The sequence below is a fragment of the Pimephales promelas genome, chromosome 2, assembly GCF_988280905.1.
Source record: "Pimephales promelas chromosome 2, fPimPro1.hap1.1, whole genome shotgun sequence".
Classification (NCBI taxonomy): domain Eukaryota; kingdom Metazoa; phylum Chordata; class Actinopteri; order Cypriniformes; family Leuciscidae; genus Pimephales; species Pimephales promelas.
In genome coordinates this window covers 16,091,048-16,105,194 of record NC_142770.1, presented here as the reverse complement: position 1 = coordinate 16,105,194, position 14,147 = coordinate 16,091,048, and the positions used below count along the sequence as shown (strand labels likewise).

At 37.7% G+C, this 14,147-nt stretch overlaps 1 protein-coding gene across 2 annotated transcripts; it reads left to right on the top strand.

Moving 5' to 3' along the window:
• The first annotated feature begins 14 nt into the window (after positions 1–14).
• capn1b (calpain 1, (mu/I) large subunit b) lies at positions 15–13,867 on the top strand. 2 transcript variants are annotated; one of them, XM_039694718.2, is made up of 23 exons: positions 38–145; positions 916–941; positions 2,089–2,335; positions 3,208–3,277; positions 5,049–5,167; positions 5,247–5,380; positions 5,449–5,617; positions 5,719–5,802; positions 5,889–5,974; positions 6,058–6,132; positions 6,898–7,058; positions 7,140–7,309; positions 7,411–7,422; positions 7,956–8,167; positions 8,335–8,374; positions 10,278–10,343; positions 10,420–10,477; positions 10,558–10,622; positions 10,729–10,797; positions 10,886–10,964; positions 11,260–11,373; positions 11,459–11,517; positions 12,057–13,867. In XM_039694718.2, exons 3-23 carry the CDS (start codon positions 2,090–2,092, stop codon positions 12,081–12,083), a joined length of 2,115 nt encoding a protein of 704 aa, XP_039550652.2. In that variant the 5' UTR covers positions 38–145; positions 916–941; position 2,089; the 3' UTR covers positions 12,084–13,867. The 2 variants fall into 2 exon arrangements, with proteins under 2 accessions (XP_088973163.1, XP_039550652.2); XM_089117037.1 differs by lacking the exon at positions 916–941 and having other exon boundaries at positions 15–145.
• The last annotated feature ends 280 nt before the right edge of the window (positions 13,868–14,147 follow it).

Genomic DNA, 14,147 nt, shown 5'->3' with positions numbered 1-14,147 from the left:
TCGCTAGTCCCGCCCTCATAGGCGTGGCCGTGCACTGCGGTACCCTGATTGTTGTCTCATCTGCACGGATCCGTTCATCATTCTCTTGTACGTCATTTTTAAACGAAGCCGCAGGGCTGATAACCATAACGACAACTAAACGGTGGTAAGTTTTGTTGAACTTTTCCGTGTTGATTATATGTGATTTCCGCCAGTTAGGCTATAAAACCTCTGCCCTATATTTCTAGCAAGTGACGAAACTATTTTCTTATTGCTTATTTGTTTAATTTCTACGATGTGAATGTGAATCATTAATAATTGTAAACAAAGGGGTCTCCTTTAGGATGTGAATTATATATATATATATATATATATATATATATATAGATAGATATAGATATATATATATGAACTAATTTACAACAACATACAAACTGATAGCACTATATAAAGCAGCATAAGTGAATATATGGTGAATATGTGCAACTTTTTTTGAGGGTGTGTTCATTCATCATCTAAAACAAACACTAGAATGCTGATGCTCAGTCTGGCCTATTGATTTCACATCACTAAGCTGACATTGTATCAGTAGCCAGTGCTGTTTACATTCCACATGATATGCCCTATTGCACCTCGAAAAAATCCACAGACTAGTTAAAAGTTAGTTATTTATTTTGGTATAGTTTTAAGAGTAGCCTATGTTTTGGAGAACACCCACTGCCCTTATATAAATATGAACAGAGTGTATTTACACTCTCATATGCAGACAACAAAAAAATATCACATGCTAATATTGTTAAGTAGCCTACATTTAGGCTACTTGCCATGTAACAACCAAAGTACCATAACATGAATTCATCGTGTGGTAGCAAATTAGCTATGAACTGATTACTCTTTCTGATTAATATATTTCTAAATGACCCTTTTCTCCTCAAGCCCACGGCCCTCACAAGGAACTGAAGGTATATTCACCATCTTGTCTCTCTGTAGTACTAGTTTAAATTAAGGACTGAGTTATCTCAGCTGGGTTTTCCTTTAGCTAAAGCTTAGAGAACTGCCCTCCATGTACGTTGCATTGTCCATGAAATCATGGTAAACAGGGTCTGGAAATCTGCAGAGCTAACCCTATTACAAGACCTCATGAAATTAGCCAGTCATTAGTAAACCTCTCTCCACCCTCAGTAAGGCTAGTAATCGAGTGTCATTTGTAGAGGGCATTTCTCTCAGCACCCTGGACTAAAAGCCGCATGAATGCTGCTGCACTAATAATGGCAAAGTGGGTGACCATAAGCGAACATAAGCAAGCATCATATGCTTTTAGCTGCAGCACTTTGTGCTAAACGCTCAGAGACATTGAACACGTGCTATTCCTTTGCTAGCTTCTAGTCTCCAACTACCATATGCACACACTTTTGTTTTGTTTGGTGTAGCGGTTAAAGCTCTGGTCTTGTGATCAGGCGGTTGCTGGTTTGATTCCTGCAGCGAGGCATAAGCTATCATCATTTTAAAGCGATAGTTCACTAAAAAAAGCAATTCTGTAATTTACTGTCCCTGTTGTTCGAAACCTGTACTTTTAATGTTGAAGAAAGTGCATGTCTTTTCCATATGACCCTGGATCACAAAACCAGGTATCATTCTGTGGCAATAGCCAACAATACATTGTATGGGTCAAAATGATCGATTTTTCTTTTATGGCAAAAATCATTAGGATATTAAGGAAAGATCATGTTCCATGAAGATATTTTGTAAATTTTCTACCGTAAATATATAAAAAATGTATTTTTGTGAGTGAATGCAGCACAATCAAGAACATAAATGGACAACTTTAAAGGCGATTTTTTTCAATGTTTAGATTTTTTTTGCACCCTCAGATTCCAGATTTTCATATATCTCGGGTAAATATTATCCTATCCTAAGACACATCAATGGAAAATGTATGTATTCAGCTTTCAGATGATGTTTAGATCTCAATTTCTTTTAAAAATGACCCATGTGATTGGTTTTGTGGTCCAGGGTCACATATTGAAAGTAAATGGAGACGGGTTTGGAACAATATGGGATGGGATCTACTTTATGTTTAAATGACTACCTTATTTTGGTGCACTACAGTATGTTTTCAATTGGAGGAATGTCGTCGCGTATCTACAAGGAGCGCTTGCAGGCTGAAGGGATGGGAAGCAATGACAATGCGGTCAAGTTCCTGAACCAGGACTACGAGGAGCTGAAGAGAGAGTGTGTGGAGAGCGGCAGGCTGTTTGAGGACTCCTGCTTTCCCGCCGTGCCCCAGTCACTGGGCTTCAAGGAGCTCGCGCCAAACTCCTCCAAAACACGCGGTGTGAAGTGGATAAGACCCACTGTGAGTGTCGCAGAAAAACGTAAACGTAGAAACCACATACATCTGGATAGTCACTGAGGGAACACGCTTTTATTTTGTTTCAGTGGGAGCAAAAAGACTGAGCTAGACTCGAACTCTCATATCCTACCTGAGAACTAAGATACAACATCTGGTTTTTCCAAATTTTCCCTCTATTCTATAAAGAAAGGAAAGGAAATATCTATATGTATATATGCTGAAACATTTAATTCATTTATTTAAATTAGGGCTGTCAAACGATTAATTGCGATTAATCGCATCCAAAATAAAAGTTTGTGTTTACATAATATATGTGGGTGCACTGTGTATAATTATTTTGTAAATATATAAATACACACACATGCATGTATATTTTAGAAAAAAATATTATTTATATATAAAATATTTATATATAATATAAATTATATATAAATCTATATACAGTATAAACATGAAAATATATTTTTTAAAATATACAAGCATGTGTGTGTATTTATATATATAAAATAATTATACACAGTGCACCCACATATATTATGTAAACACAAACTTTTATTTTGGATGCGATTAATCGTTTGACAGCCCTAATTTAAATTGTTAAAGTTCTTCATACAAGCAGCAAGTAATATAATTTCTTCATTGAATCATCAAGGAGTGTTATATTTGTCTCGGCCTGTGTATCTCGTGTCAAAACTCAAACAATATTTTCACAGGCAAACTGATAGTATCCAGTATACTGTATTGTTTGCATGTCACATATTAAAGACAGAAATTGCATATGGTTGATATGTAATCATGTGTAAAGTGTGTTATTAGGTTGACAGGGAGAGTATCACACTTTGGCTGAGGTGCATTTGCTTGCGTAATGTTTGCAGGAGCTGTCGAACAATCCTCAGTTTGTAGTTGGTGGAGCCACTCGGACAGATATTTGCCAGGGGGCTCTAGGTGAGTATGCACTGTACGGGCCTGGGTGTGTATGTTTGTGCATGCTTGCACACGATAACGAATGTCAAAAGATTCATTTGTGCTTCACTGCAGTTTGGGTGATCCTACAGCTTAAATCTAAGCAAAACAATGTCTACAACCCTTCACACATACTGACTGTCAAATGTTGACACACAAATGAAGAACCCGATATCCCCCAATGTGTAATTAAAAGTAACATGTTCTACAGCATATATTTGCAGATATTCATCAATGTAGTCAATACTATTGTAGAGATAAATGCATGATTAGCATTAGCATAAAATGTTAGCATTAGCATGTTTATTGACATGGATGTAAATGTAATGTAATATTATATTGCACGTATGATAGATGTGGACAGGAAATGTGTGTTAGGGGGTTAGATGAATGTGTGTGTTTGTTTCCTGGCTGGTGGGAGTGTTCAAACAAGATGCCTGAGTGGTGAGTCACACAAACATGGGGGTAGCGTTAGAGAACTCTGCCATTGCTGGCAGCAAGCCACAGCCCACAGTGTGTGTGTTTGTGAGGCTGTGGGTGTGTACTCATTAGTGCCGAAGTTTGTACAACAAACACTGGGTGGAGTAGGATGGAGAAGCTTATCGCAGAAATGCATTTTACCTTTCAGTTAGCACATAGAAAATAACCTCCTCAGACAAATGGGTTTGGCTTTGCCAAGGGTGTTTGAGATAAAACAGCCTTCATCCAGAGTAAAGTTGAGTACGGAAGTATCTTATACACACCCCTTTGGCTGTGGGTGGAGGGCTCCCCCTAATGGGTCATTGTAGTACACACATTGCATTTATCATACTAGTTATTGTTTCTACAGAATTAGCTTCTCAAACATTGAAGAAGAATTTTAATTTTGAATTAAAGTAGTAACAGTAGCTAGCTGTAGTATTACTTGTTTTTTGGCTAAAACTATGGTAACCATGGTACATTTTTAAAAGGGTAATAGGTTTGAAAACTTGTCTTCAAAATTAATTGCAAAAGTTAAACCTGTATTCTCATCTGCCATTGGTTCAGATAGCCCCAAACTCATGCCATTGGTTGAACAGATGCTATCAGTTCATTCACAAAGCCCCAGAATGGCTATAAAACTTACTTAATCATCATGAATCCAAAATAATGTAAAATATTGCACTTATTATAAATTGTTTATAATTTTTTTTCTTATTCATGTGCCCTCATGAAAATTAACCAATGGGGTAATCCATCGACCGGAAGTTGAAGCCTCGCGGGAGCCGCCATTGTAGCAGAACTTCACCTGCTGTTAGCGTTCCATTGACTCCCATTCATTTTGGCATCACTTTGACAGCGAATATCTTTACATCTGAGGCATTTACAGACTCCATTTGTCCTTTATTAATTTCTAAAGAAACACGACAATGTATAAAAGGCTCCATTGTATCTCAGCTTTTCACAGGCTTCAATTTTCTCGCTGTGTCCGTTTCTTTTACTGTCTATGAAAATAACCTGTTTCATCTCTTCTCTGATGATGTTAACTGGCATGAGGGAGGGGAAACCTGTCACTCACATGAGATCGACCAATAACAAACCACAACAATCCAATCAATTCCTGACACAATAGGGTAAAAAAAAAACAATTCAGTTATCAGTTAAGTTTTTAGTTAAAAGCGTTTTTGTAGTACTACTTAAGGCTCTTGTTACCTCAGAATGTCTTGCCCTATAGTCTTCCACTGTAAATGAAATAGAGTAACAGTATTTTCTGTGGTAATTTTTCTCCACTCAGGTGACTGTTGGCTTTTGGCTGCCATTGGCTCCCTGACTTTAAACGACAAGCTGCTTCACAGAGTTGTACCTCATGGCCAAAGCTTTACAGACGAGTATGCCGGCATCTTCCATTTCCAGGTGCACAGCTCACTGTTAATAAACTATATTTTTCTTTACCTTACTATCCACTAATGTGTGTTGTTTGCTTGTTGTGCAGTTTTGGCAGTTTGGCGAGTGGGTGGACGTTGTGATTGATGACCGATTGCCTGTAAAGGATAAAGAGCTAATGTTTGTTCACTCAGCAGAGGGAAATGAGTTCTGGAGTGCCCTTTTGGAGAAGGCCTATGCCAAGTGAGTCTCTTCCTCGCTTTTCTTCTTCTATGGCATTTAGGGACCATAATGTGTGTTTGTGCCTGTAGGCTGAACGGCTCATATGAAGCTCTGTCGGGAGGTTCCACCACCGAAGGCTTTGAGGACTTCACAGGTGGAGTGGCCGAGATGTACGAGCTGTGTAAAGCTCCTAAAGACCTGCACCGCATCATTTCCAAAGCCTTGGAGAGAGGCTCACTGCTGGGCTGTTCCATTGATGTGAGTCCCAACAGCGCCTACTACAGGCCTGGAGACACAACTCAACATTTATGGATTATCCAAATAATGATGGCGCGATTTAAAGTGTGTTTGTCTGGTAGATCACCAGTGCCTTTGACATGGAGGCCGTGACTTTTAAGAAGCTGGTGAAGGGGCATGCGTACTCCGTCACAGCTCTCAGAGAGGTCAGGATCACGTCTAAAATGTATCTTGAGCTCATCAGTTTATCGTTTTAATCATTTGCATCAATCTTTTGTCGTTTTAATTTTAGGTGAATTTCCGTGGCAGAAGAGAGAGGTTGATCCGCATCCGAAACCCTTGGGGGCAAGTTGAATGGACAGGAGCTTGGAGTGACAAGTGAGTCAGCCAATCAGAATGAAATTGAATGGACTTGCTATACCGGACATGCTCATAGTATAACACTTATACATCATTTCCAGTTCTTCTGAGTGGAATGGAATTGATCCAGCAGAAAGAGAGGAAATGAACAACCACATGGAGGATGGCGAGTTTTGGTAAATCACCTGCATAAAAATTTGATCTTTATGGATTATGCGCTCTATATTAGGGCTGTGAGTTACTTCCAAGAAGAAGTGATTTTGAGATGTTGAGAGTCCAGAGTCGACTCCAAATCTTGGGCTTCATGATTAATCAAAATAATGAGTTGCATGTTTCAGAGTGAAGAGTGTTTTACAGAAAATACTGTTACTGTATTTCATTTACAGTGGAAGCCTATAGGGCAAGACATTCTAATGTAACAAGCCTTAAGTAGTACTACAACATTGTTTTTAACTGAAAACTTAACTGATAACTGAACGTTTTTTTTTACTATTAAATCGGTATAAACAAGAAGCCACAATTGTTTTGTTTTTTACCCTATTGTGTCTTATATCCAAGTAAAGCGGCTTCTCGAAGAAGAAAAATGTAGGGCGCGACTTTATTTTTGTCAGTCAGGAATTGATTGGATTGTTGTGGTTTGTTATTGGTCGATCTCATGTGAGTGACAGGTTTCCCGGTGTTCATTCACTGTGTTCATTTATACGTGAGCAACACGTGTTTTTTCCTTAAACATCGAGAACAATGGTCTGGAATCGTGGCACTGTGTTCATTTATATGTGAGAAATACGTGTTTTTTTCTTAAAAATTGAGAACAATAGTCTGGAATCAGGTCTTGGAATCGACTCTAATTCCAAAAACTCTGGAATTTAATTTCTATTTCCCGTGTAAAGTTTTCCTCCCCAAAGTTTTGCTGTGATACTGATGCTTTGCTTCATCATCAGGATGTCATTTGAGGAGTTCAAACGTCAGTTTTCTCGTCTGGAGATCTGTAACCTCACACCAGATGCTCTGAGTGAAGATTCTCAACATTTCTGGAACACGATTAAGTTTAATGGGACCTGGAGGCGAGGAAGTACAGCAGGGGGCTGCAGGAACCACCCCAGTGAGATTACTACACAATGAAATTTATTTATCAGCTAAAAAATACTGCATTTCAAACTTAGTTTGGTGTCTCTTTTGTCAGATACATTCTGGATAAACCCTCAATATAAGATCACGCTACAGGAGGAAGATGATGATCCTGAGGATGATGAGGTGGCCTGCACATTCATGGTGGCCTTGATGCAAAAGGACAGGCGGCGTTATCGCAAGCAAGGACAGGATATGCACACCATTGGCTTTGCCATATATGAGGTTTGAGGACAAAAATGATTCAACACTCACAGACTTTGTTAAATATCATTGGTTAACTTATATATCATACCTAATTTCTTGTCTTTTATTCCTGTTTTTAGGTCCCAGAAGAGGTATGTCATTTTTTCAGTTTTATATGAATCTAAAGGTGAAGTGCATAAAATACTTTGTAATCTGCAGAGGCTTTTAATTAAAGGGATACTCCACTTTTTTGAATGGATTTTGAATCCGGCTGAATGGATTCGAAAACGTTAAAACGGAGTCTGGGGGAGTAAAATGAGCCTATTTCCCCCCAAAAAACTGTTGTTTCTGTGTTTAACTCTGGGGGAGTTGTAAAATTAGCCTATTTCCAAAAAAAGTGGAGTATCCCTTTAAGTCACTTCTAGGTTTATATTCCCCTAATAGTTTAAACACTGTGTCCCTGTGGTGTTTTCAAAGTATTGCTCTGTTCGTTTGACTATTTCGACCTGCCCCGCATAGTAACAGCGGCTTAACCAATGAGTTTTGGGCGGAGCTATCTGACCAATGACAGACAGGGAAGTGTTCAGGAAACCTCTTTGAAAACAGTTTTTTTCATGTTTGGTGATGCTGAAATTAGACTTCACCTCTAAATTACATTTATAAACTCTATTTCTTCTGTTTTTAGTTTCGTGGCTCCCAGAGTGTTCACCTCAAGAAGGAATTTTTCTTGCGTCAGTCGTCCTGTGCGCGGTCAGACAGCTTCATTAATCTGCGAGAGGTCAGTACGCGACTGAAACTGCCACCGGGCGAGTATCTCATTGTCCCTTCCACTTTTGAGCCTGGAAAAGAGGCTGACTTCGTCCTGCGAGTCTTCACCGAGAAACAGTCAGAAACTCAGTAAGTGACTCGACCATTTAACTACAACAAACACCAGTTTAAATAATTAGTTTAAAATATTGATTATATTTAATTATGTAGCTTTTTTGGTCTCGCCTGTTATGCATTTCAATGTGCAGCATCATTCTATTGAAGCAAACTTAATTTTATTTGTTTCTTTTTTTTAGTGAAATGGATGATGAGATTTCATTTAACCTGGAAGATGAAGTAAGGACTTTTCTATGGAAGCTTGTTTTTGCCATGGAATTAAAAAGATAATTGCGACTTTTTAACTCACAATTCTGACTTTTTCCTCACAATTACGAGTTTACATTTCGCAAGTCTGGCTCTTTTTTCTCAGAATTGCATGATATGAAGTCACATTTGTGAATTAGAACGTCAGGATTGCGAGATATAAATCTCACAATTCTCACTAAACTTTTTTTTTCTCACAATTGTGAGTATATATCTCGCAGTTCTGACTTTTTTTCCACATTTTTTTCAGATCTCAATTCAGAATTATGAGTTTATATCTTGTAATGCAATTCTGACTTCTTTTGGCAGAATTGTGAAATATATACTGGCATTTGCGAGTATTTTTTATTACCAAACACAAACCAGTTCCATTCTTTGTGGTATAACTAACTGACTTACTAAAAACTACTGACTAACTGACTAACAAATAACTCTAGCTTACTAACTGACTAACCGACAAACTAAAAATTACTAACTAACTGACTAACCAACAAACTAAAATCTACTAACTAACTGACTGACTAACCGCCAAACTAAAATCTACTGACTAACCGACAAACTAAAAACTACTAACTAACTAACGAACTGACTAACTGGCAAACTAAAAACTACTGACTAACTGACAAACTAAAAACTACAAACTAACTAACTAACTGACAAACTATAAACTACTGACTAACCGACAAACTAAAAACTACTAACTGACTAACAAACTAAAAACTACTGACTTACCGACAAACTGAAAACTACTAACTAAATAACTGATTGACTGACTGACTAACTAACTGACTAACTGACAAACTAAAAACTACTAACTAACTAACTAAATGACTAACTGACAAACTAAAAACTACTGACTAACCGACAAACTAAAAACTACTAACTAACTAACTGACTTACCGACAAACTAAAAACTATTAACTAACTAACTGACTGACAAACTAAAAACTATTAACTAACTAACTGACTGACAAACTAAAAACTACTGACTAACTGACAAACTAAAAAACTACTAACTAACTAACTGACTTACAAACTGACTTACAAACTAAAAACTACTGACTAACCGACAAACTAAAAACTACTAACTAACTAACTAACTGACAAGCTAAAAACTACTGACTAAACGACAAACTAAAAACTACTAACTAACTACCTGACTAACCGACAAACTAAAAACTACTGACTAACCGACAAACCAAAAACTACTAACTTACTGACTAACTGACAAACTAAAAACTTCTAACTAACTGACTAATCGACAAACTAAAAACTACCAACTAACTAAAAACTACTGACTAACTAACTTGCTTGCTAACTAACTAAACATCTAATCAACTAACTGACTAACTAACTAACTAAAAACCACTAACTAACAGACTAAAAACTACTAACTAATAAAAACTAACTAACCGACAAACTAAAAACTACTAACTAATAAAAACTACTAACTAACTGACAAACTAAAAACTACTAAATATCTGATTAACCGACAAATTGCAAGCAATTTGTTTTTCTTGAAATTGCCAGTTTATATCTCACAATTCTGAGAAAAGAAGTCAGAATTGCAAGGTGAGATATAAACTCGTAATTCTGAATTGTGAGATCTGAAAAAAAATTGCAATAAATTTTCATTTGCTAGAGAAGACAAAAGTTTATTTCTCACAATTTTGACCAAAAAAAGAATCGTGAGATGTAAAAATGTCCGAATCATTAGATAAAAAGTCACAATTACCTTTTTTATTTTTATTCCATGGCAGAAAAAAAAGATACTTTTCTGATATCGCAGATGATAAAACTGAGAAAAAGTCCATAGACATACATTTAAGAAAGGACCAGTGTATAACCAATATATAAATGTGTGTTTGATCCACAGGAAGAGGTTTCAGAGGAGAATATTGATATCTCTTTCAAAAAAATGTTTTCTCAGCTGTCAGGAGAGGTGTGTATATTTGAGTGTCTTGATTAATTATATTGTGTCTTCCATTCGATTAAACTTGATCTAAACTCTCTTGCAGGACATGGAGATTTCAGTTCAAGAGCTGAGGACCATTCTGAACCGAGTGGTGGGCAAACGTAAGCTCGGCTGAGGTTTTCAGTTGTTCACGTCTGGTCTGTGTGCTTGAGAAACACCTCTGCTCTTCTGTGTTCTGCAGACAGGGACTTAAAGACAGACGGGTTCAGTATGGAGTCGTGTAGATGCATGGTCAGCCTGATGGATGTATCCTCTGACTTTTGCTTATCAGATTGTGTTCTCTATATATGCATTTCGTCAGGTTATTAATTCGAATTTAGTTTAGTAATGAGCCTTGACTGATCAAACTCAGAAAGATGGAAGTGCACGGCTGGGAATTGTGGAGTTCCAGATTCTGTGGAATAAAATCAGGAAGTGGCTGGTGAGAAACTGAGTGGTTCATCAATCACACATCCTTCCCTACATGACATAGTCTGGTGGTAACTCATACTTATTTATCTCATTTGCAGGGCATTTTCAGACAGTTTGATCTGGATAAATCTGGCACAATGAGCTCTTATGAAATGCGCCTGGCTGTGGAGTCAGCTGGTAATAAACTGTTTTTAATGTTCATCTTGTGGCTGTATGCTTTAAAGTTAATCAATTCAAGAGTCGTTCTTGCAGGCATCAGGTTGCACTTTTATTCACTAAAAAGAACCGAGTCAGTAATTTGTTCATGAAACGGTTTTGCTGTAAATTGAGTAAACTAGCTCATAAGATTACAAATATGTTTTTATCCAGCCACTGTAAATCAATCTTTATTGTGATTTTTGAAGAGCATATATTAGGATCGTTCAAATTAAATGCGTGTTTGTTTTACCAGTGCCTATTTTCTTGTCCTAAGGTTTTAAACTGAATAACAAGCTTCATCAGATACTGGTGGCACGATATTCCGAAGGAGATACAATTGACTTCGACAACTTTGTCTGTTGCCTGGTTAAACTGGACACCATGTTCAGTATGTCATTTACATATCTATTTATTTTTATCATGTATTCGCTAATATTCCACTAAAATGTCTCATTGACTGTCGTATTCAACAGAGTCTTTCAGAGAGCTGGATAGAGAGGGGAAAGGCATCGCAGAACTCAATATAAGCGAGGTGGGTAAAGTGTCTCATGTTCTTCAACATGGCGGGACATATAATTGATGGTGTATTAAGGCCCTGTTTACACGAGAACGCTCGCGGGTGAAAACGTAAAAATATTTTATCGGATGTGCCTTTCGTTTACACGGCAACGGCGTTTTTAAGCCTCAAAAACGCAAAAAAGTGAAACCACCCTCCAGAGTGGAAATCTTAAAAACGCTCCATCGCCGCGTTCCCGTGTAAACGGTAAAAACGCAAAAGTCTGCTTGACGGTGAAAGTTGTACGCAGGCGCGTGGACTTGGTGTTGTTGTAGTATGCACTCCTAGCCGCCTGAAGTGCATAGGCTACTACATTGAATTTCACACACTTTTGCGTTTCCGTTTGCACGCGGATTTCCCACACAAAACGCTCGTCTAAACGCAGAATAGAAAAAGATGACGCAACGCCACTTTTGCGTTTTCTCTTCAGAATCGTTTCCGTGTAAACATAGCCTAAGTCTTAATATTGTATATAAAGGAAATGAAGTCGTTAACCATCTTGCTGTCCCTAACAGTGGCTGTACATGACCATGTGTGGTTGATGTGTGAAGAAGATAATATCGTGCTGGACTAGAAGAACCGAAATCACACGCCCTCAACCGCAGCTTTAAGCCATTACACACCCAAAGATGCCTGAGCAATACAATACTGCCTTAAAACACATGCAACATAACCATCACATCAGCTTAGGGCACTATATGCTTTTTGATTAAAACAGGACACCTCATTATGCAAGATGTGTTTATCAATTATGAACCACTAAATGTAAATTAATATATAATTATGTTAATATATATCCACTCACGTAAAGGATTTTTAGAAACACCTGTTCAATTCCTCATGAATGCAATTATCTAATCAACCAATCACATGGCAGTTGCTTCAATGCATTTAGGGGTGTGGTCCTGGTCAAGACAATCTCCTGAACTCCAAACTGAATGTCAGAATGGGAAAGAAAGGTGATTTAAGCAATTTTGAGCGTGGCATAGTTGTTGGTGCCAGTCTGACTATTTCACAATCTGCTCAGTTACTGGGATTTTCACAAACAACCATTTCTAGGGTTTACATTAATGGTGTGAAAAGGGAAAAACATCCAGTATGCGGCAGTCCTGTGGGCGAAAATGCCTTGTTGATGCTAGAGGTCAGAGGAGAATGGGCCGACTGATTCAAGCTGATAGAAGAGCAACTTTGACTGAAATAACCACTCGTTACAACCGAGGTATGCAGCAAAGCATTTGTGAAGCCACAACACGCACAACCTTGAGGCGGATGGGCTACAACAGCAGAAGACCCCACCGGGTACCACTCATCTCCACTACAAATAGGAAAAAGAGGCTACAATTTGCAAGAGCTCACCAAAATTGGACAGTTGAAGACTGGAAAAATGTTGCCTGGTCTGATGAGTCTCGATTTCTGTTGAGACATTCAGATGGTAGAGTCAGAATTTGGCGTAAACAGAATGAGAACATGGATCCATCATGCCTTGTTACCACTGTGCAGGCTGGTGGTGGTGGTGTAATGGTGTGGAGGATGTTTTCTTGGCACACTTTAGGTCTCTTAGTGCCAATTAGGCATCGTTTAAATGCCACGGCCTACCTGAGCATTGTTTCTGACCATGTCCATCCCTTTATGGCCACCATGTCCCCATCCTCTGATGGCTACTTCCAGCAGGATAATGCACCATGTCACAAAGCTCAAACCATTTCAAATTGGTTTCTTGAACATAACAATGAGTTCACTGTACTAAAATGGCCCCCACAGTCACCAGATCTCAATCCAATAGAGCATCTTTGGGATGTGGTGGAACGGGAGCTTCATGCCCTGGATGTGCATCCCACAAATCTCCATCAACTGCAAGATGCTATCCTATCAATATGGGCCACATTTCTAAAGAATGCTTTCAGCACCTTGTTGAATCAATGCCACATAGAATTGAGGCAGTTCTGAAGGCGAAAGGGGGTCAAACACAGTATTAGTATGGTGTTCCTAATAATCCTTTAGGTAAGTGTGTTTATATATATATATTCTTCACTGCATGCCACTAACCTTATGCTGTAGGATATTTTATTGTACCTCGCAAACGTAGCTTAACTTAGCATCCTGAAGTTTGCACCATTACGGCCTTGATATTTAAAGAAATGTCTTGCTCGAGATTCAGAAATTGATCTTGTTCGTGTATGATTTTCATAGAATTTATGATCACTGTGATTTGCTGTGCAATTATTATTTATATAAAAATAACTTATGTTCTTATAGGATGTTCAGGGAATTATTCTTCTTTTATGCTGCTTAATATGAAGTGAAAATAAAGATTAAATTTAACTTATTGGCATTTTATGTTTTTAATGGCTATATTCACTGTATATATAAATGATTCTGGATAAATTGAGAACCACTATTTTTTGGAGGGTTCATAAAGAGATTACAATTCTGAACAAACAACTGAACAAAATTACATAATTTACTAGCGGTTCTGACAAAATTGTAATAGCTGCTGTCTATTTAAAAAAATATATTGTTTAATTTGATTGATTCAATGACTCCCTTGTAAATACTTCACTTATTTCATTATTGAATGAATCAGTGTTATTGAACATCTCTTCAGT